This window comes from Somniosus microcephalus, unplaced genomic scaffold (assembly GCF_052327205.1).
Source record: "Somniosus microcephalus isolate GS21.2 unplaced genomic scaffold, FLI_Smic_1.0 unresolved_chr6, whole genome shotgun sequence".
In the NCBI taxonomy this organism is placed as follows: domain Eukaryota; kingdom Metazoa; phylum Chordata; class Chondrichthyes; order Squaliformes; family Somniosidae; genus Somniosus; species Somniosus microcephalus.
The window spans coordinates 12,442,734-12,459,808 of NW_028225184.1; the positions used below are offsets into that span (position 1 = coordinate 12,442,734).

General features: G+C 53.2%; 1 protein-coding gene across 1 annotated transcript in view; it reads left to right on the plus strand.

Annotated features, from left to right (window-relative positions):
- LOC147087080 (sodium/potassium-transporting ATPase subunit alpha-2-like) overlaps positions 1-17,075 on the plus strand; it is an 82,144-nt gene that overhangs the window by 36,160 nt on the left and 28,909 nt on the right. The window contains exons 3-5 of the mRNA XM_085978037.1: positions 3,761-4,029; positions 9,185-9,383; positions 16,671-16,876. Of these exons, the coding sequence (XP_085834163.1) occupies positions 3,761-4,029; positions 9,185-9,383; positions 16,671-16,876 (674 nt within the window). The remainder of the gene's footprint in view (positions 1-3,760; positions 4,030-9,184; positions 9,384-16,670; positions 16,877-17,075) is intronic.

The following is a 17,075-nucleotide window of genomic DNA, read 5'->3' on the forward strand; positions in this document are numbered from 1 at the left end:
CCCGTGCTGTACCTGCCCTGGGATTGTTTGATGGGACAGTGTAGAGGGAGCTTTACTCTGTATCTAACCCCGTGCTGTACCTGCCCTGGGAGTGTTTGATGGGACAGTGTAGAGGGAGCTTTACTCTGTGTCTAACTCCGTGCTGTACCTGCCCTGGGAGTGTTTGATGGGACAGTGTAGAGGGAGCTTTACTCTGTGTCTAACTCCGTGCTGTACCTGCCCTGGGAGTGCTTGATGGGACAGTGTAGAGGGAGCTTTACTCTGTGTCTAACCCCGTGCTGTATCTGCCCTGGGAGTGTTTGACGGGACAGTGTTGAGGGAGCTTTACTCTGTATGTAACCCCGTGCTGTGCCTGCCCTGGGAGTGTTTGATGGGACAGTGTAGAGGGAGCTTTACTCTGTATCTAACCCCGTGCTGTACCTGCACTGGGAGTGTTTGATGGGACAGTGTAGAGGGAGCTTTACTCTGTATCTAACCCCGTGCTGTACCTGCCCTGGGAGTGTTTGATGGGACAGTGTAGAGGGAGCTTTACTCTGTATCTAACCCCGTGCTGTACCTGCCCTGGGAGTGTTTGATGGGACAGTGTAGAGGGAGCTTTACTCTGTATCTAACCCCGTGCTGTACCTGCCCTGGGAGTGTTTGATGGGACAGTGTAGAGGGAGCTTTACTCTGTATCTAGCCCCGTGCTGTACCTGACCTGCGAGTGTTTGATGGGACAGTGTAGAGGGAGCTTTACTCTGTATCTAACCAGTGCTGTACCTGCCCTGGGAGTGTTTGATGGGACAGTGTAGAAGGACCTTTACTCTGTATCTAACCCCATGCTGTACCTGCCCTGGGAGTGTTTGATGGGACAGCGTAGAGGGAGCTTTACTCTGTTTCTAACCCCTGCTGTACCTGCCCTGGGAGTGTTTGATGGGACAGTGTAGAGGGAGCTTTACTCTGTATCTAACCCCGTGCTGTACCTACCCAGGGAGTGTTTGATGGGACAGTGTAGAGGGAGCTTTACTCTGTATCTAACCCTGTGCTGTACCTGCCCTGGGAGTGTTTGATGGGACAGTGTAGAGGGAGCTTTACTCTGTATCTAACCCGTGCTGTACCGGCCCTGGGAGTGTTTGATGGGACAGTACAGAGGGAGCTTTACTCTGTATCTAACCCCGTGCTGTACCTGCCCTGGGAGTGTTTGATGGGACAGTGTGGAGGGAGCTTCACTCTGTATCTAACCCCGTGCTGTACCTGCCCTGGGAGTGTTTGATGGGACAGTGTAGAGGGAGCTTTAGTCTGTATCTAACCCCGTGCTGTACCTGCCCTGGGAGTGTTTGATGGGACAGTGTAGAGGGAGCTTTACTCTGTATCTAACCCCGTTCTGTACCTGCCCTGTGAGTGTTTGATGGGACAGTGTAGAGGGAGCTTTACTCTGTATCTAACCCCGTTCTGTACCTGCCCTGGGAGTGTTTGATGGGACAGTGTAGAGGGAGCTTTACTCTGTATCAAACCCCGTGCTGTACCTGCCCTGGGAGTGTTTGATGGGACAGTGTAGAGGGAGCTTTACTCTGTATCTAACCCCGTGCTGTACCTGCCCTGGGAGTGTTTGATGGGACAGTGTGGAGGGAGCTTTACTCTGTATCTAACCCCGTGCTGTACCTGCCCTGGGAGTGTTTGATGGGACAGTGTAGAGGGAGCTTTACTCTGTATCTAACCCCATGCTGTACCTGCCCTGGGAGTGTTTGATGGGACAGTGTCGAGGGAGGTTTACCCTGTATCTAACCCGTGCTGTACCTGCCCTGGGAGTGTTTGATGGGTCAGTGTAGAGGGAGCTTTACTCTGTATCTAACCCGTGCTGTACCTGCCCTGGGAGTGTTTGATGGGACAGTGTAGAGGGAGCTTTACTCTGTATCTAACCCCATGCTGTACCTGCCCTGGGAGTGTTTGATGGGACAGTGTAGAGGGAGCTTTACTCTGTATCTAACCCCGTGCTGTACCTGCCCTGGGAGTGTTTGATGGGACAGTGTAGAGGGAGCTTTACTCTGTATCTAACCCGTGCTGTACCTGCCCTGGGAGTGTTTGATGGGACAGTGTAGAGGGAGCTTTACTCTGTATCTAACCCTGTGCTGTACCTGCCCTGGGAGTGTTTGATGGGACAGTGTAGAGGGAGCTTTACTCTGTATCTAACCCCGTGCTGTACCTGCCCTGGAAGTGTTTGATGGGCACAGTGTAGAGGAAGCTTTACTCTGTATCTAACCCCGTGCTGTACCTGCCCTGGGAGTGTTTGATGGGCACAGTGTAGAGGAAGCTTTACTCTGTATCTAACCCCGTGCTGTACCTGCCCTGGGATTGTTTGATGGGACAGTGTAGAGGGAGCTTTACTCTGTATCTAACCCCGTGCTGTACCTGCCCTGGGAGTGTTTGATGGGACAGTGTAGAGGGAGCTTTACTCTGTGTCTAACTCCGTGCTGTACCTGCCCTGGGAGTGTTTGATGGGACAGTGTAGAGGGAGCTTTACTCTGTGTCTAACTCCGTGCTGTACCTGCCCTGGGAGTGCTTGATGGGACAGTGTAGAGGGAGCTTTACTCTGTGTCTAACCCCGTGCTGTATCTGCCCTGGGAGTGTTTGACGGGACAGTGTTGAGGGAGCTTTACTCTGTATGTAACCCCGTGCTGTGCCTGCCCTGGGAGTGTTTGATGGGACAGTGTAGAGGGAGCTTTACTCTGTATCTAACCCCGTGCTGTACCTGCACTGGGAGTGTTTGATGGGACAGTGTAGAGGGAGCTTTACTCTGTATCTAACCCCGTGCTGTACCTGCCCTGGGAGTGTTTGATGGGACAGTGTAGAGGGAGCTTTACTCTGTATCTAACCCCGTGCTGTACCTGCCCTGGGAGTGTTTGATGGGACAGTGTAGAGGGAGCTTTACTCTGTATCTAACCCCGTGCTGTACCTGCCCTGGGAGTGTTTGATGGGACAGTGTAGAGGGAGCTTTACTCTGTATCTAGCCCCGTGCTGTACCTGACCTGCGAGTGTTTGATGGGACAGTGTAGAGGGAGCTTTACTCTGTATCTAACCAGTGCTGTACCTGCCCTGGGAGTGTTTGATGGGACAGTGTAGAAGGACCTTTACTCTGTATCTAACCCCATGCTGTACCTGCCCTGGGAGTGTTTGATGGGACAGCGTAGAGGGAGCTTTACTCTGTTTCTAACCCCTGCTGTACCTGCCCTGGGAGTGTTTGATGGGACAGTGTAGAGGGAGCTTTACTCTGTATCTAACCCCGTGCTGTACCTACCCAGGGAGTGTTTGATGGGACAGTGTAGAGGGAGCTTTACTCTGTATCTAACCCTGTGCTGTACCTGCCCTGGGAGTGTTTGATGGGACAGTGTAGAGGGAGCTTTACTCTGTATCTAACCCGTGCTGTACCGGCCCTGGGAGTGTTTGATGGGACAGTACAGAGGGAGCTTTACTCTGTATCTAACCCGTGCTGTACCTGCCCTGGGAGTGTTTGATGGGACAGTGTAGAGGGAGCTTTACTCTGTATCTAACCAGTGCTGTACCTGCCCTGGGAGTGTTTGATGGGACAGTGTAGAGGGAGCTTTACTCTGTATCTAACCAGTGCTGTACCTGCCCTGGGAGTGTTTGATGGGACAGTGTAGAGGGAGATTTACTCTGTATCTAACCCGTTGCTGTACCTGCCCTGGGAGTGTTTGATGGGTCAGTGTAAAGGGAGCTCTAGATGCTATCTAAGTCTTGCTGTGTCTCTGTCTCCCTGCGACAGGGACGGCTCGGGGAGTGGTGATCTTCACGGGAGATCGGACGGTGATGGGGCGCATCGCCACACTGGCCTCGGGGCTGGAGGTCGGTCAGACGCCCATCTCCATGGAGATCGAGCACTTCATCCACATCATCACCGGGGTGGCGGTTTTCTTGGGGGTCTCGTTCTTCGTCCTGTCGCTCATCCTGGGGTACAGCTGGCTGGAAGCTGTCATCTTCCTCATAGGCATCATCGTGGCCAATGTCCCGGAGGGACTTCTCGCAACTGTGACGGTGAGTGACTGCATCGGGGAGGCGGGTAGAGTTGGGGGTGGAGCACTGGGTACAGTTTTGTTCTCCTTAATTGAGGAAGGATATTCTCGCCTTGGAGGTTGACGTGAATCTTGTCATTCATTTGGAAATGATTTATGAAATAATACTGGGCGGCCTGCTGGTGGCGCTGTCCAGGGAGAGTATAAATACTCGGGCATGGGCCCAGCTTGCTCAGGGCATTCTTTAGCAGGAACTAGTGAAGGACAGTCCAAAGATGTGCGGGCTAGGTTGATTGGCTATGGTAAAAATTGACCCTTAGTGTTAGGGGGATTAAATACACGGGGATAGGGTGGGCTATGTGTTGATGTAGGGGTTACGGGGATCGGGTGGGATATGTGTCGGTGCAGGCTCGATGGGCCGAAATGGCCTCTATCTGCACTGTGGGGTTTCTGTGATTCTGTGACACAGCTAGACCTCCATGTTGTGAAACAGTTGATTAAAGCCTTGTTTAATACTTAGACCAAGTCCCTAGTAGTTTTCATATGTCAGAGTTGATGCATCAAAGTGTAGAAATAATAGGGTAATATTAGTAGGGGATTTCAACTCCCCCAATATTAACTGGGATAGTCAGAGTCTGAAAGGCTTAGAGGGTGCGGAATTCTTAAAGTGCATCCAGGAGAGCTTTTTGAGCCAGCATGTAGAAAGTCCTACAAGAGAGGGGGCGGTACTGGACCTAATTCTAGGGAATGCAGCCGGGCAAGTGGTGGAAGTGTCAGTAGGAGAGCATTTTGGTGACAGTGACCATAATTGGGTGGGATTTGAGGTAGTCATGGAAAAGGACAAAGATGGACCGGAAATAAAGGTTCTAAATTGGGGGAAGGCCGATTTCAATATGATAAGGCAGGATCTGGCCAAAGTGGACTGGGAGCAGCTACTTGTAGGAAAATTCACATCAGAGCAGTGGGGGGCTTTCAGAAAGGAAATAGAGAGAGTACAACACCAACATGTTCCCGTAAAGGTCAAGGGTGGGACCAACAAGCCCAGGGAACCCTGGATGTCAAGGGATATACAAAAATGCATTAGGAAAAAAAGGGAGGCTTTTGGCAGATACAAAGGACTAAAAACAGTGGAAGCCCTAGAGGAGTATAGAAAGTGCAGGGGGTACTTAAAAAAGAAATTAGGAGAGCGAAGAGGGGGCATGAAAACACACTGGTGGGCAAAATAAAGGAAAATCCCAAGGTGTTTTATAAGCATATTAAGGGCAAGAGGATAACCAGGGAAAGAGTAGGGCCCATTAGGGACCAAAGTGGCAATCTGTGTGTAGAGCCGGAAGATGTAGGTGAGGTTTTAAATGAATATTTTGCATCTGTGTTCACTATGGAGAAGAACGATGTAGGCATAGAAATCAGGCAGGGGGATTGTGATATACTTGAACAAATTAGTATTGAGAGGGAGGAGGTACTGGCGGTTTTAGCGGGCTTCAAAGCGGATAAATCCCCAGGCCCAGATGAGATGTATCCCAGACTGCTGTGTGAGGCAAGGGAGGAGATTGCAGGGGCTCTGACACAAATTTTCAGAACCTCTCTGGCCACAGGGGAGGTGCCAGAGGACTGGAGGACAGCTAACGTAGTACCATTATTCAAGAAGGGTAGTAGGGATAAACCAGGGAATTACAGGCCAGTGAGCCTAACATCAGTGGTAGGGAAATTATTGGAAAAAATTCTAAGGGACAAAATTAGTCTCCACTTGGAGAGACAGGGACTAATCAGGAATGGTCAGCATGGCTTTGTCAGGGGGAGATCATGCCTGACCAATTTGATTGAATTTTTCGAGGGGGTGACTAGGTGTGTGGATGAGGGTAGTGCTGTTGATGTAGTCTACATGGACTTCAGTAAGGCTTTTGACAATGTCCCGCATGGGAGACTGGTCAAGAAGGTAAGAGCCCATGGGATCCAGGGCAATTTGGCACATTGGATCCAAAATTGGCTTAGAGGCAGAGGGTGATGGTCGAAGGTTGTTTTTGTGACTGGAAGCCTGTGTCCAATGGTGTACCGCAGGGATCGGTGCTGGGGTCCCTTTGCTGTTTGTAGCGTACATTAATGATTTAGATATGAATGTAGGAGGTACGATCAGTAAATTCGCAGATGACACGAAAATTGCTGGAGCGGTAAATAGCGAGGAGGGAAGCCTCAGGCTACAGGACGATATAGACGGGATGGTCAGATGGGCAGAGCAGTGGCAAATGGAGTTTAACCCTGAAAAGTGTGAGGTGAGGCATTTTGGGAGGACTAACAAGGCAAGGGAATACCCAATGAATGGTAGGACCCTAGGAAGGACAGAGGATCAGCGGGACCTTGGTGTGCATGTACATAGATCACTGAAGGCAGCAGGACAGGTGGATAAGGTGGTTAAAAAGGCATACGGGATACTTGCCTTCCTTAGCCGAGGCACAGAATATAAGAGCAGGGAGGTTATGATGGAGCTGTACAAAACGTTGGTTAGGCCACAGCTGGAGTACTGTGTGCAGTTCTGGTCGCCACACTATAGGAGGGATGTGATTGCATTAGAGAGGGTGCAGAGGAGATTCACCAGGATGTCACCCGGGCTGGTGCGCTTCAGCTATGAAGAGAGACTGGACAGGCTGGGGATAACAACAGAAAATGCTGGAAAAACTCAGCAGACCATGCAGCAACCGTGGAGAGAAATTAGAATCGACGTTTCGGGTCGAACCCTTTTTCAAAACTGGAAAGGAAATTAAATCGATTGAAGGCAGGGCTGGGATAGAACAAAAGAAGTAAAGAGTCATTAAGAGGTATTCAAAACCAGACGAGATGGTAATAGGACAAGTGGAGACAGAAGACAGCTCAGATAATAATAATCAACTTTATTGTCATTGTTAGTGCACAAGTGCAGTACAACGAAATGTAGGCTTGCGGCTCCCGAGAGTGTACATTTAGATTAAGACATTTAAACATTCAACATTCATTTGGCTTGTAATACATTAACATAAACATGACCATAATAAAGTACATTGACAGATGTGCAGGCTTTAGAGTTTATTTGAGGAGTTCAGTAGGATGACAGCCCTGGGAAAGAAGCTGTTCCTAAACCTGGTCGTACGGGTGCGAATGCATCTGTAGCGTCTCCCAGATGGCAGGGGGGCGAACAGACTGCGGCTGGGGTGGGTAGGGTCTTTGATGATGGTCCGTGACCTCCGTAGACAGCGTTTCTGGTATATGTGCTCTATGGTCGGTAGCCGGGTGCCGGTAATGCGTTGGGCAGTTTTGACTACCCGCTGCAGGGCTTTCCGGTCATAGTAGCTACAGCTGCCATACCATACTGTGATACAGTTCGTCAGGATGCTCTCTATAGTGTAGCGGTAAAAGTTAGAGAGGATCAGGGGTGACAGGTTACATCCCTTCAGCCTCCTTAGGAAATATAGGCGCTGCTGGGCCTTCTTCACCAGAGAGGAGGTATTGAGGGACCAGGAGAGGTCTTCCATGATGTGGACTCCGAGGAACTTAAAACTGTCCACCCTTTCCACCACAGCCCCATGGATGTGGATGGGGGTGTGACTTCCGCCTTTAGACTTCCTGAAGTCCACAATGATTTCTTTGGTTTTCTTGATGTTAAGGGCCAGGTTGTTGTCGGCGCACCACTTCACGAGATGCTGGACCTCCTCCCTGTAGGCTGACTCGTCGTTGTTGGTGATCTGGCCTACCACCGTGGTATCATCCGCAAACTTGATGATGGTGTTGGAACCATGAACAGCCACACAGTCGTGGGTGAAGAAGGAGTAGAGGAGGGGGCTCGGCACACATCCTTGTGTGAAGTGTACTGGCAGGATGAGAGACAGCTGCCATGTGGGAGGGAGAAAAAAAAATGGAAGGCGGGGGGGGGGGTGGAAGGGAAAACCCAAAACAAAGGGGTGGGAAAAAGATTATAAGTAAAAATGTAATAGGGGCCGAGGTTATGATCTGAAATTGTTGAACTCGAGGTTTAGTCCTGAAGGCTAATCGGAAGATGAGGTGCTGTTCCTCGAGTTTACGTTGAGCTTCCGTGGAACAATGCAAGAGGCCGAGGACAGTGAGGTCCGAGTGGGACTGGGGCGGTGAATTAAAGTGACAGGCCACCAGGAGCTCGGGGTCCCCCTTACAGACTGAACGGAGGCGTTCCGCAAAGCGGTCGCCCAATCTGCGTTTGGTCTCCCCCAATGTAGAGGAGACCGCATCGGGAGCAGCGAATGCAGTAATACTAGATTGCGAGAAGTACAAGTAAATCGCTGTTTCACCTGGATGGGGGAGTGGGCCTTTGGCGTAGCGGTAGGATCCCCGCCGCTGGGCCAGATCAGGGTAGGGTTTCGAACCCCGCTCCAGACAGTCCCGGCAAGTGGAGTCGGAGCTCCGGCTCTAAATTCTGGGTTGACATCCAGCGGGATACTTGCGTCCGTGGGTATGGGTGGCGCCCCCCCCCCCCCCACCCCTCGTATGGGTTGTGGGAGCCCGTAAAACCCTCCCGCCATAGGACTAACCACCCTAATGGCTGGTGCGAAGGTGGTTACGGTCACGGAAGGAGCGTTAATCGCGGCCAGAAATCCTTCCACCGCTTCATACAAGTTCCCCAAAGGGAACAGTGTGAAGACACGTACGACGACGACGACCTGGATGGGGTGTTTGGGGGCACTGGACAGTGGGAAGGGGGGGAAGGTATAAGGGCAGGTGTTGCATCGCCTGCGCTTGCACAGGAAGGTGCCAGGCACCCTTTCTATGCCCCTCATAATTTTGTACACCTCAATCAGGTCCCCCCTCAGCCTTCTCTGCTCCAAGGAAAAGAACCCCAGATCAGGAGGAATTTCTTCACTCAGAGGGTGATGAATCTTTGGAATCCTCCACCCTGCGGAGGCTGAGTTGTTGAGTATATTCAAGGTTAAGATCGATAGATTTTTCGATATTAAGGGAATCAAGGACTCGGGCGGGAAAGAGGAGTTGAGGACGAAGATCAGCCCTGATCTCGTTGAATGGCGGAGCAGGCTCGAGGGGCCGAATGGCCTCCTCCTGCTCCTAATTCTTATTGGCTTACGATATCGGGGGAAGGGGAGAAAGTGAGATATCAGGGAGGGTCTGGGTGTCACAGTGGGCCAGATTGACGTCTCCCTCTCTCTCTCTCGCGCGCGAAGGTGTGCCTCACTCTCACGGCCAAACGGATGGCTCGGAAGAACTGCCTGGTGAAGAATCTGGAAGCAGTGGAAACGCTGGGATCGACCTCGACCATCTGCTCGGACAAGACTGGGACACTGACACAGAACCGTATGACAGTCGCTCATATGTGGTTCGATAATCAGGTCCACGAGGCCGACACGACTGAGGACCAGTCTGGTACGTGAGTGAGCCGCCGAATCCTAGATCTCAGTGTAGAAACATCGAAGATAGGATCAGGAGGAGGCCATTCGGCTCCTCGAGCCTGCTCCGCCATTCAATGAGATCATGGCTGATCATCCAAATTCAGTACCCTGTCCCTGCCTTCTCCCCATATCCCTTGATCCCTTTAGCCTTAAGAAATATATCCAACTCCTTCTTGAATATATTTAATGAATTGGCCTCCACTGCCTTCTGTGGTAGAGAATTCCACAGGTTCACCACTCTCTGGGTGAAGAAATTCCTCCTCATCTCTGTCCTAAATGGCTTACCCCTTATCCTTAGACTGTGACCCCTGGTTCGGGACTCCCCGACCATCGGGAACATCCTTCCTGCATCTAGTCCTGTTAGAATTTTATAAGTTTCAATGAGATCCCCTCTCATTCTTCTAAACTCCAGCGAGTATAAGCCCAATCGACCCAATCTCTCCTCATACGTCATTCCTGCCATCCCAGGCATCAGCCTGGTGAATCTTCGCTGCACTCCCTCCATGGCAAGAACATCCTTCCTCAGATAAGGCAACCAAAACCGCGCACAATGCTCAAGGTGCGGTCTCACCAAGGCCCTGTACAACTGCAGCAAGACATCCTTGTTCCTGTACTCGAATCCTCTCGCTACGAAGGCCAACATACCATTTGCCTTCTTAACCGCCTGCTGCACCTGCATGCTTACCTTCAGCGACTGGTGCACAAGGACACCCAGGTCTCGTTGCACTTCCCCTTCTCCCAATCTATTGCCGTGTGTGTGTGCGGGAGTCTGAATGGACTCCTCATCTCAGAGGGAGCCCTAGTAAAACTGAAGTCAATGGGAATCAGGGGGAAAACGCTCCACTGGCTGGAGTCATACCTAGCACAAAGGAAGATGGTTGTGGTGGTTGGAGGTCAATCATCACAGCCCCAGGACATCGCTGCAGGAGTTCCTCAGGGCAGTGTCCTAGGTCCAACCATCTTCAGCTGCTTCATCAATGACCTTCCCTCCAACATAAGGTCAGAAATGGGGCTGTTCACTGATGACTGCACAGTGTTCAGCGCCATTCACAACTCCTCAGATAATGAAGCAGTCCATGCCCGCATGCAACAAGACCTGGACGACGTTCAGGCTTGTGCTGATAAGTGGCAGGTAACATTCGCGCCACACAAGTGCCAGGCAATGACTATCTCCAACAAGTGAGAGTCTAACCATCTCCCCTTGACATTCACCGACATTACCATCGCTGAATCCCCACCATCAACATCCTGGAGGGTCACCATTGACCAGAAACTTAACTGGACCAGCCACATAAATACTGTGACTACAAGAGCGGGTCAGAGGCTGGGTATTCTGCAGCGAGTGTCTCACCTCCTGACTCCCCAAAGCCTTTCCACCATCTACAAGGCACAAGTCAGGAGTGTGATGGAATACTCTCCACTTGCCTGGATGAGTGCAGCTCCAAACAACACTCAAGAAGCTCGACACCATCCAGGACAAAGCAGCCCGCTTGATTGGCACCCCATCCACCACCTTAAACATTCACTCCCTCCACCACCGGCGCACCGTGGCTGCAGTGTGTACCATCTACAAGATGCACTGCAGCAACTCGCCAAGGCTTCTTCGGCAGCACCTCCCAAACCCGCCACCTCTTCCACCTAGAAGGACAAGGGCAGCAGGCGCGTGGGAACACCACCACCTCCAAGTCACACACCATCCTGACTTGGAAATATATCGGCCGTTCCTTCATCGTCGCTGGGTCAAAATCCTGGAACTCCCTCCCTAACAGCACTGTGGGAGTACCTTCACCACACGGACTGCAGTTGTACAGGGCCTTGGTGAGACCACACCTTGAGCACTGTGTGCAGTTTTAGTCGCCTTATCTGAGGAAGGATGTTCTTGCCATGGAAGGAGTTCAGCGAAGATTCACCAGGCTGATACCTGGGATGGCAGGAATGACGTATGAGGAGAGATTGGGTCGATTGGGCTTGTACTCGCTGGAGTTTAGAAGAATGAGAGGGGATCTCATTGAAACTTATAAAATTCTGGCAGGACTGGACAGACTAGATGCAGGAAGGATGTTCCCGATGGCGGGGAGTCCAGAACCAGGGGTCACAGTCGAAGGATAAGGGGTAAGCCATTTAGGACTGAGATGAGGAGGAATTTCTTCACCCAGAGAGTGGTGAACCTGTGGAATTCTCTACCACAGAGGGCAGTGGAGGCCAATTCATTAAATATATTCAAGAAGGAGTTGGATATATTTCTTAAGGCTAAAGGGATCAAGGGACACGGGGAGAAGGCAGGGACCGGGTACTGAATTTGGATGATCAGCCATGATCGCATTGAATGGCGGAGCAGGCTCGAGGGGCCGAATGGCCTCCTCCTGCCCCTATCTTCTATGTTTCTATGACTGCAGCGGTTCAAGAAGGCGGCTTCACCACCACCTTCTCAAGGGCGACTAGGGATGGGCAATAAATGCCCGTAGAGACCCAGATCTAACAGTGTGTGTGTGCGCAGTTCTGGTCTCCATATTAGAGAAAGGATCTAGAGGCGCTGGAGAAGGTGCATAAACAGATTTACAAGGATGATACCAGAAATGAGAGGTTATAACTATCGGGAAAGATTGAACAGGTTGGGGCTGTTTTCTCTGGACAAGAGAAGGCTGAGGGATGACCTGATAGAGGTCTCCAAGATTACGAAGGTGTTCGATAGTTCGACACAGAGAAGATGTTTCCACTTGCGGAGGAGACCAGAACTACGGGCCATCAATAGAAGGTAGTCACAACAACAGTGTGCATTTATACAGCGCCTTTAATGTAGCAAAACCTCCCAAGGTGCTTCACAGGAGCGATTATCAAACAGAATTTGACACCGAGCCACGTCAGGAGATATTAGGACAGGTGACCAAAAGCTGGGTCAAAGAGGGAGGTTTTAAGGAGCGTCTTAAAGGAGGAGAGAGAGGCGGAGAGGTTTAGGGAGGGAATTCCAGAGCTCGGGGCCCAGGCAGCTGAAGGCACGGCCGCCAATGGTGGAGCGATGGAAATCGGGGGATGCGCAAGAGGGCAGAATTGGAGGAACGCAGAGATCTCTGAGGGTTGTAGGGGCTGGAGGAGGTTACAGAGATAGGGAGGGGTGTAGGGGCTGGAGGAGGTTACAGAGATAGGGAGGGGTGTAGGGGCTGGAGGAGGTTACAGAGATATGGAGGGTTGTAGGGGCTGGAGGAGGTTACAGAGATAGGGAGGGGTGTCGGGGCTGGAGGAGGTTACAGAGATAGGGAGGGGTGTAGGGGCTGGAGGAGGTTACAGAGATAGGGAGGGGTGTAGGGGCTGGAGGAGGTTACAGAGATATGGAGGGTTGTAGGGACTGGAGGAGGTTACAGAGATAGGGAGGTTTTTAGAGGCTGGAGGAGGTTACAGAGATAGGGAGGGGTGTAGGGGCTGGAGGAGGTTACAGAGATAGGGAGGGGTGTAGGGGCTGGAGGAGGTTACAGAGATATGGAGGGTTGTAGGGACTGGAGGAGGTTACAGAGATAGGGAGGTTTTTAGAGGCTGGAGGAGGTTACAGAGATAGGGAGGGGTGTAGAGGCTGGAGGAGGTTACAGAGATAGGGATGGGGTGTAGGGGCTGGAGGAGGTTACAGAGATAGGGAGTGTTGTAGGCGCTGGAGGAGGTTACAGAGATAGGGAGGATTGTAGGGCTGGAGGAGGTTACAGAGATAGGGAGGGGTGTAGGGGCTGGAGGAGGTTACAGAGATAGGGAGGGTTGTCGGGGCTGGAGGAGGTTACAGAGATAGGGAGGGGTGTAGGGCTGGAGGAGGTTACAGAGATAGGGAGGGTGTCGGGGCTGGAGGAGGTTACAGAGATAGGGAGGGGTGTAGGGGCTGGAGGAGGTTACAGAGATAGGGAGGGGTGTAGGGGCTGGAGGAGGTTACAGAGATAGGGAGGGGTGTAGGGGCTGGAGGTGGTTACAGAGATAGGGAGGGGTGTAGGGGCTGGAGGAGGTTACAGAGATAGGGAGGGGTGTAGGGGCTGGAGGAGGTTACAGAGATAGGGAGGGGTGTAGGGGCTGGAGGAGGTTACAGAGATAGGGAGGGGTGTAGGGGCTGGAGGAGGTTACAGAGATCTCGGAGGGTTGTAGGGGCTGGAGGAGGTTACAGAGATAGGGAGGGTTGTAGGGGCTGGAGGAGGTTACAGAGATAGGGAGGGGTGTCGGGGCTGGAGGAGGTTACAGAGATAGGGAGGGTTGTAGTGGCTGGAGGAGGTTACAGAGATAGGGAGAGTTGTAGGGGCTGGAGGAGGTTACAGAGATAGGGAGGGATGTAGGGCTGGAGGAGGTTACAGAGATAGGGAGGGGTGTCGGGGCTGGAGGAGGTTACAGAGATAGGGAGTGGTGTAGGGGCTGGAGGTGGTTACAGAGATAGGGAGGGGTGTCGGGGCTGGAGGAGGTTACAGAGATAGGGAGGGGTGTAGGGGCTGGAGGAGGTTACAGAGATAGGGAGGGGTGTGGGGGCTGGAGGAGGTTACAGAGATAGGGAGGGTTGTAGGGGCTGGAGGAGGTTACAGAGATAGGGAGTGGTGTAGGGGCTGGAGGTGGTTACAGAGATAGGGAGGGGTGTAGGGGCTGGAGGAGGTTACAGAGATAGGGAGGGGTGTGGGGGCTGGAGGAGGTTACAGAGATAGGGAGGGGTGTCGGGGCTGGAGGAGGTTACAGAGATAGGGAGGGGTGTCGGGGCTGGAGGAGGTTACAGAGATAGGGAGGGGTGTAGGGGCTGGAGGAGGTTACAGAGATAGGGAGGGGTGTAGGGGCTGGAGGAGGTTACAGAGATAGGGAGGGGTGTAGGGGCTGGAGGAGGTTACAGAGATAGGGAGGGCTGTAGGGGCTGGAGGAGGTTACAGAGATAGGGAGGGGTGTAGGGGCTGGAGGAGGTTACAGAGATAGGGAGGGGTGTAGGGGCTGGAGGAGGTTACAGAGATAGGGAGGTGTGTAGGGGCTGCAGGAGGTTACAGAGATAGGGAGGGGTGTAGGGGCTGGAGGAGGTTACAGAGATAGGGAGGGGTGTTGGGGCTGGAGGAGGTTACAGAGATAGGGAGGATTGTAGGGGCTGGAGGAGGTTACAGAGATAGGGAGGATTGTAGGGGCTGGAGGAGGTTACAGAGATAGGGAGGGGTGTAGGGGCTGGAGGTGGTTACAGAGATAGGGGGGGTGTAGGGGCTGGAGGAGGTTACATAGATAGGGAGGGGTGTAGGGGCTGGAGGAGGTTACAGAGATAGGGAGGGTTGTAGGGCTGGAGGAGGTTACAGAGATAGGGAGGGGTGTAGGGGCTGGAGGAGGTTACAGAGATAGGGAGTGTTGTAGGGCTGGAGGACGTTACAGAGATAGGGAGGGGTGTAGGGGCTGGAGGAGGTTACAGAGATAGGGAGGGTTGTAGGGCTGGAGGAGGTTACAGAGATAGGGAGGGGTGTAGGGGCTGGAGGAGGTTACAGAGATAGGGAGGGGTGTAGGGGCTGGAGGAGGTTACAGAGATAGGGAGGGGTGTAGGGGCTGGAGGAGGTTACAGAGATAGGGAGGGGTGTAGGGGCTGGAGGTGGTTACAGAGATAGGGAGGGGTGTAGGGGCTGGAGGAGGTTACAGAGATAGGGAGGGGTGTAGGGGCTGGAGGAGGTTACAGAGATAGGGAGGGGTGTAGGGGCTGGAGGAGGTTACAGAGATAGGGAGGGGTGTAGGGGCTGGAGGTGGTTACAGAGATAGGGAGGGGTGTCGGGGCTGGAGGAGGTTACAGAGATAGGGAGGGGTGTCGGGGCTGGAGGTGGTTACAGAGATAGGGAGGGGTGTCGGGGCTGGAGGAGGTTACAGAGATAGGGAGGGGTGTCGGGGCTGGAGGAGGTTACAGAGATAGGGAGGGGTGTAGGGGCTGGAGGAGGTTACAGAGATAGGGAGGGGTGTGGGGGCTGGAGGAGGTTACAGAGATAGGGAGGGTTGTAGGGGCTGGAGGAGGTTACAGAGATAGGGAGTGGTGTAGGGGCTGGAGGTGGTTACAGAGATAGGGAGGGGTGTAGGGGCTGGAGGAGGTTACAGAGATAGGGAGGGGTGTGGGGGCTGGAGGAGGTTACAGAGATAGGGAGGGGTGTCGGGGCTGGAGGAGGTTACAGAGATAGGGAGGGGTGTCGGGGCTGGAGGAGGTTACAGAGATAGGGAGGGGTGTAGGGGCTGGAGGAGGTTACAGAGATAGGGAGGGGTGTAGGGGCTGGAGGAGGTTACAGAGATAGGGAGGGGTGTAGGGGCTGGAGGAGGTTACAGAGATAGGGAGGGCTGTAGGGGCTGGAGGAGGTTACAGAGATAGGGAGGGGTGTAGGGGCTGGAGGAGGTTACAGAGATAGGGAGGGGTGTAGGGGCTGGAGGAGGTTACAGAGATAGGGAGGTGTGTAGGGGCTGCAGGAGGTTACAGAGATAGGGAGGGGTGTAGGGGCTGGAGGAGGTTACAGAGATAGGGAGGGGTGTTGGGGCTGGAGGAGGTTACAGAGATAGGGAGGATTGTAGGGGCTGGAGGAGGTTGCAGAGATAGGGAGGGGTGTAGGGGCTGGAGGAGGTTACAGCGATAGGGAGAGTGTAGGGGCTGGAGGAGGTTACAGAGATAGGGAGGATTGTAGGGGCTGGAGGAGGTTGCAGAGATAGGGAGGGGGTGTAGGGGCTGGAGGAGGTTACAGAGATAGGGAGGGGTGTAGGGGCTGGAGGAGGTTACATAGATAGGGAGGGGTGTAGGGGCTGGAGGAGGTTACAGAGATAGGGAGGGGGTGTCGGGGCTGGAGGAGGTTACAGAGATAGGGAGGGGTGTAGGGGCTGGAGGAGGTTAGAGAGATAGGGAGGGTTGTAGGGACTGGAGGAGGTTACAGAGATAGGGAGGTGGAGCGGGGAGACCGTGGATGGGTTTGAAAACAAGGGTGAGAATTTTAATAAGTCCAATCGGGAATTCGGAAGAAACTTCTTTACCCGGAGAAGCCATGAGGATGGGGATCTCGCTACCATGGGGAGTGGTTGAGGCGAATACCGTCGATGCATTTAAGGGGAACCTGGACAAGCAGATGAGGGAGAAGGGAATCGAAGGTTAGGTTGATGGGGTGAGATGAAGAGGGGTCGGAGGAGCTCACCTGGGTGGCAGGTAGTGGGATCTCCCTGTGCGCCTCACCGGTCGCGGAGTTGCGAGAGGTGTCTGGACGCTCCGTCTGTCTGTAACCCGTCTCTCTCTGTCTCCCTCCTCACCCCCCCCCCCGCCCCCCTCCTGCAGGCACCGCCTTTGATAAGACGTCACCGACATGGGCCGCTCTATCTCGTATCGCCGCGCTCTGCAATCGCGCCGTGTTCAGGCCGGGACAGGACAAAGTCTCCATCTCCAAGGTGAGCCGGCCGCAGGGCACGAGGCAGGCTGTCTGTCTGCCTGTCTCCGTCTCTGATCCGGTCTCTGTCTGTCCGTCGGTCTGTGTCTCTGAACCGGTCTCTGTCTGTCCGTCTGTCTCTGATCTGGTCTCTGTCTGTCTGTGTCTCTGAACCGGTCTCTGTCTGTCCGTCTGTCTGTGTCTCTGAACCGGTCTCTGTCTGTCGTCAGTCTCTCTTAACCGGCTTCTGTCTGTCCGTCTCTGTAATTCTCCTTCTGTCTGTCACTGTCTGTCTGTGCGTCTGTCTCTGTCTCTCC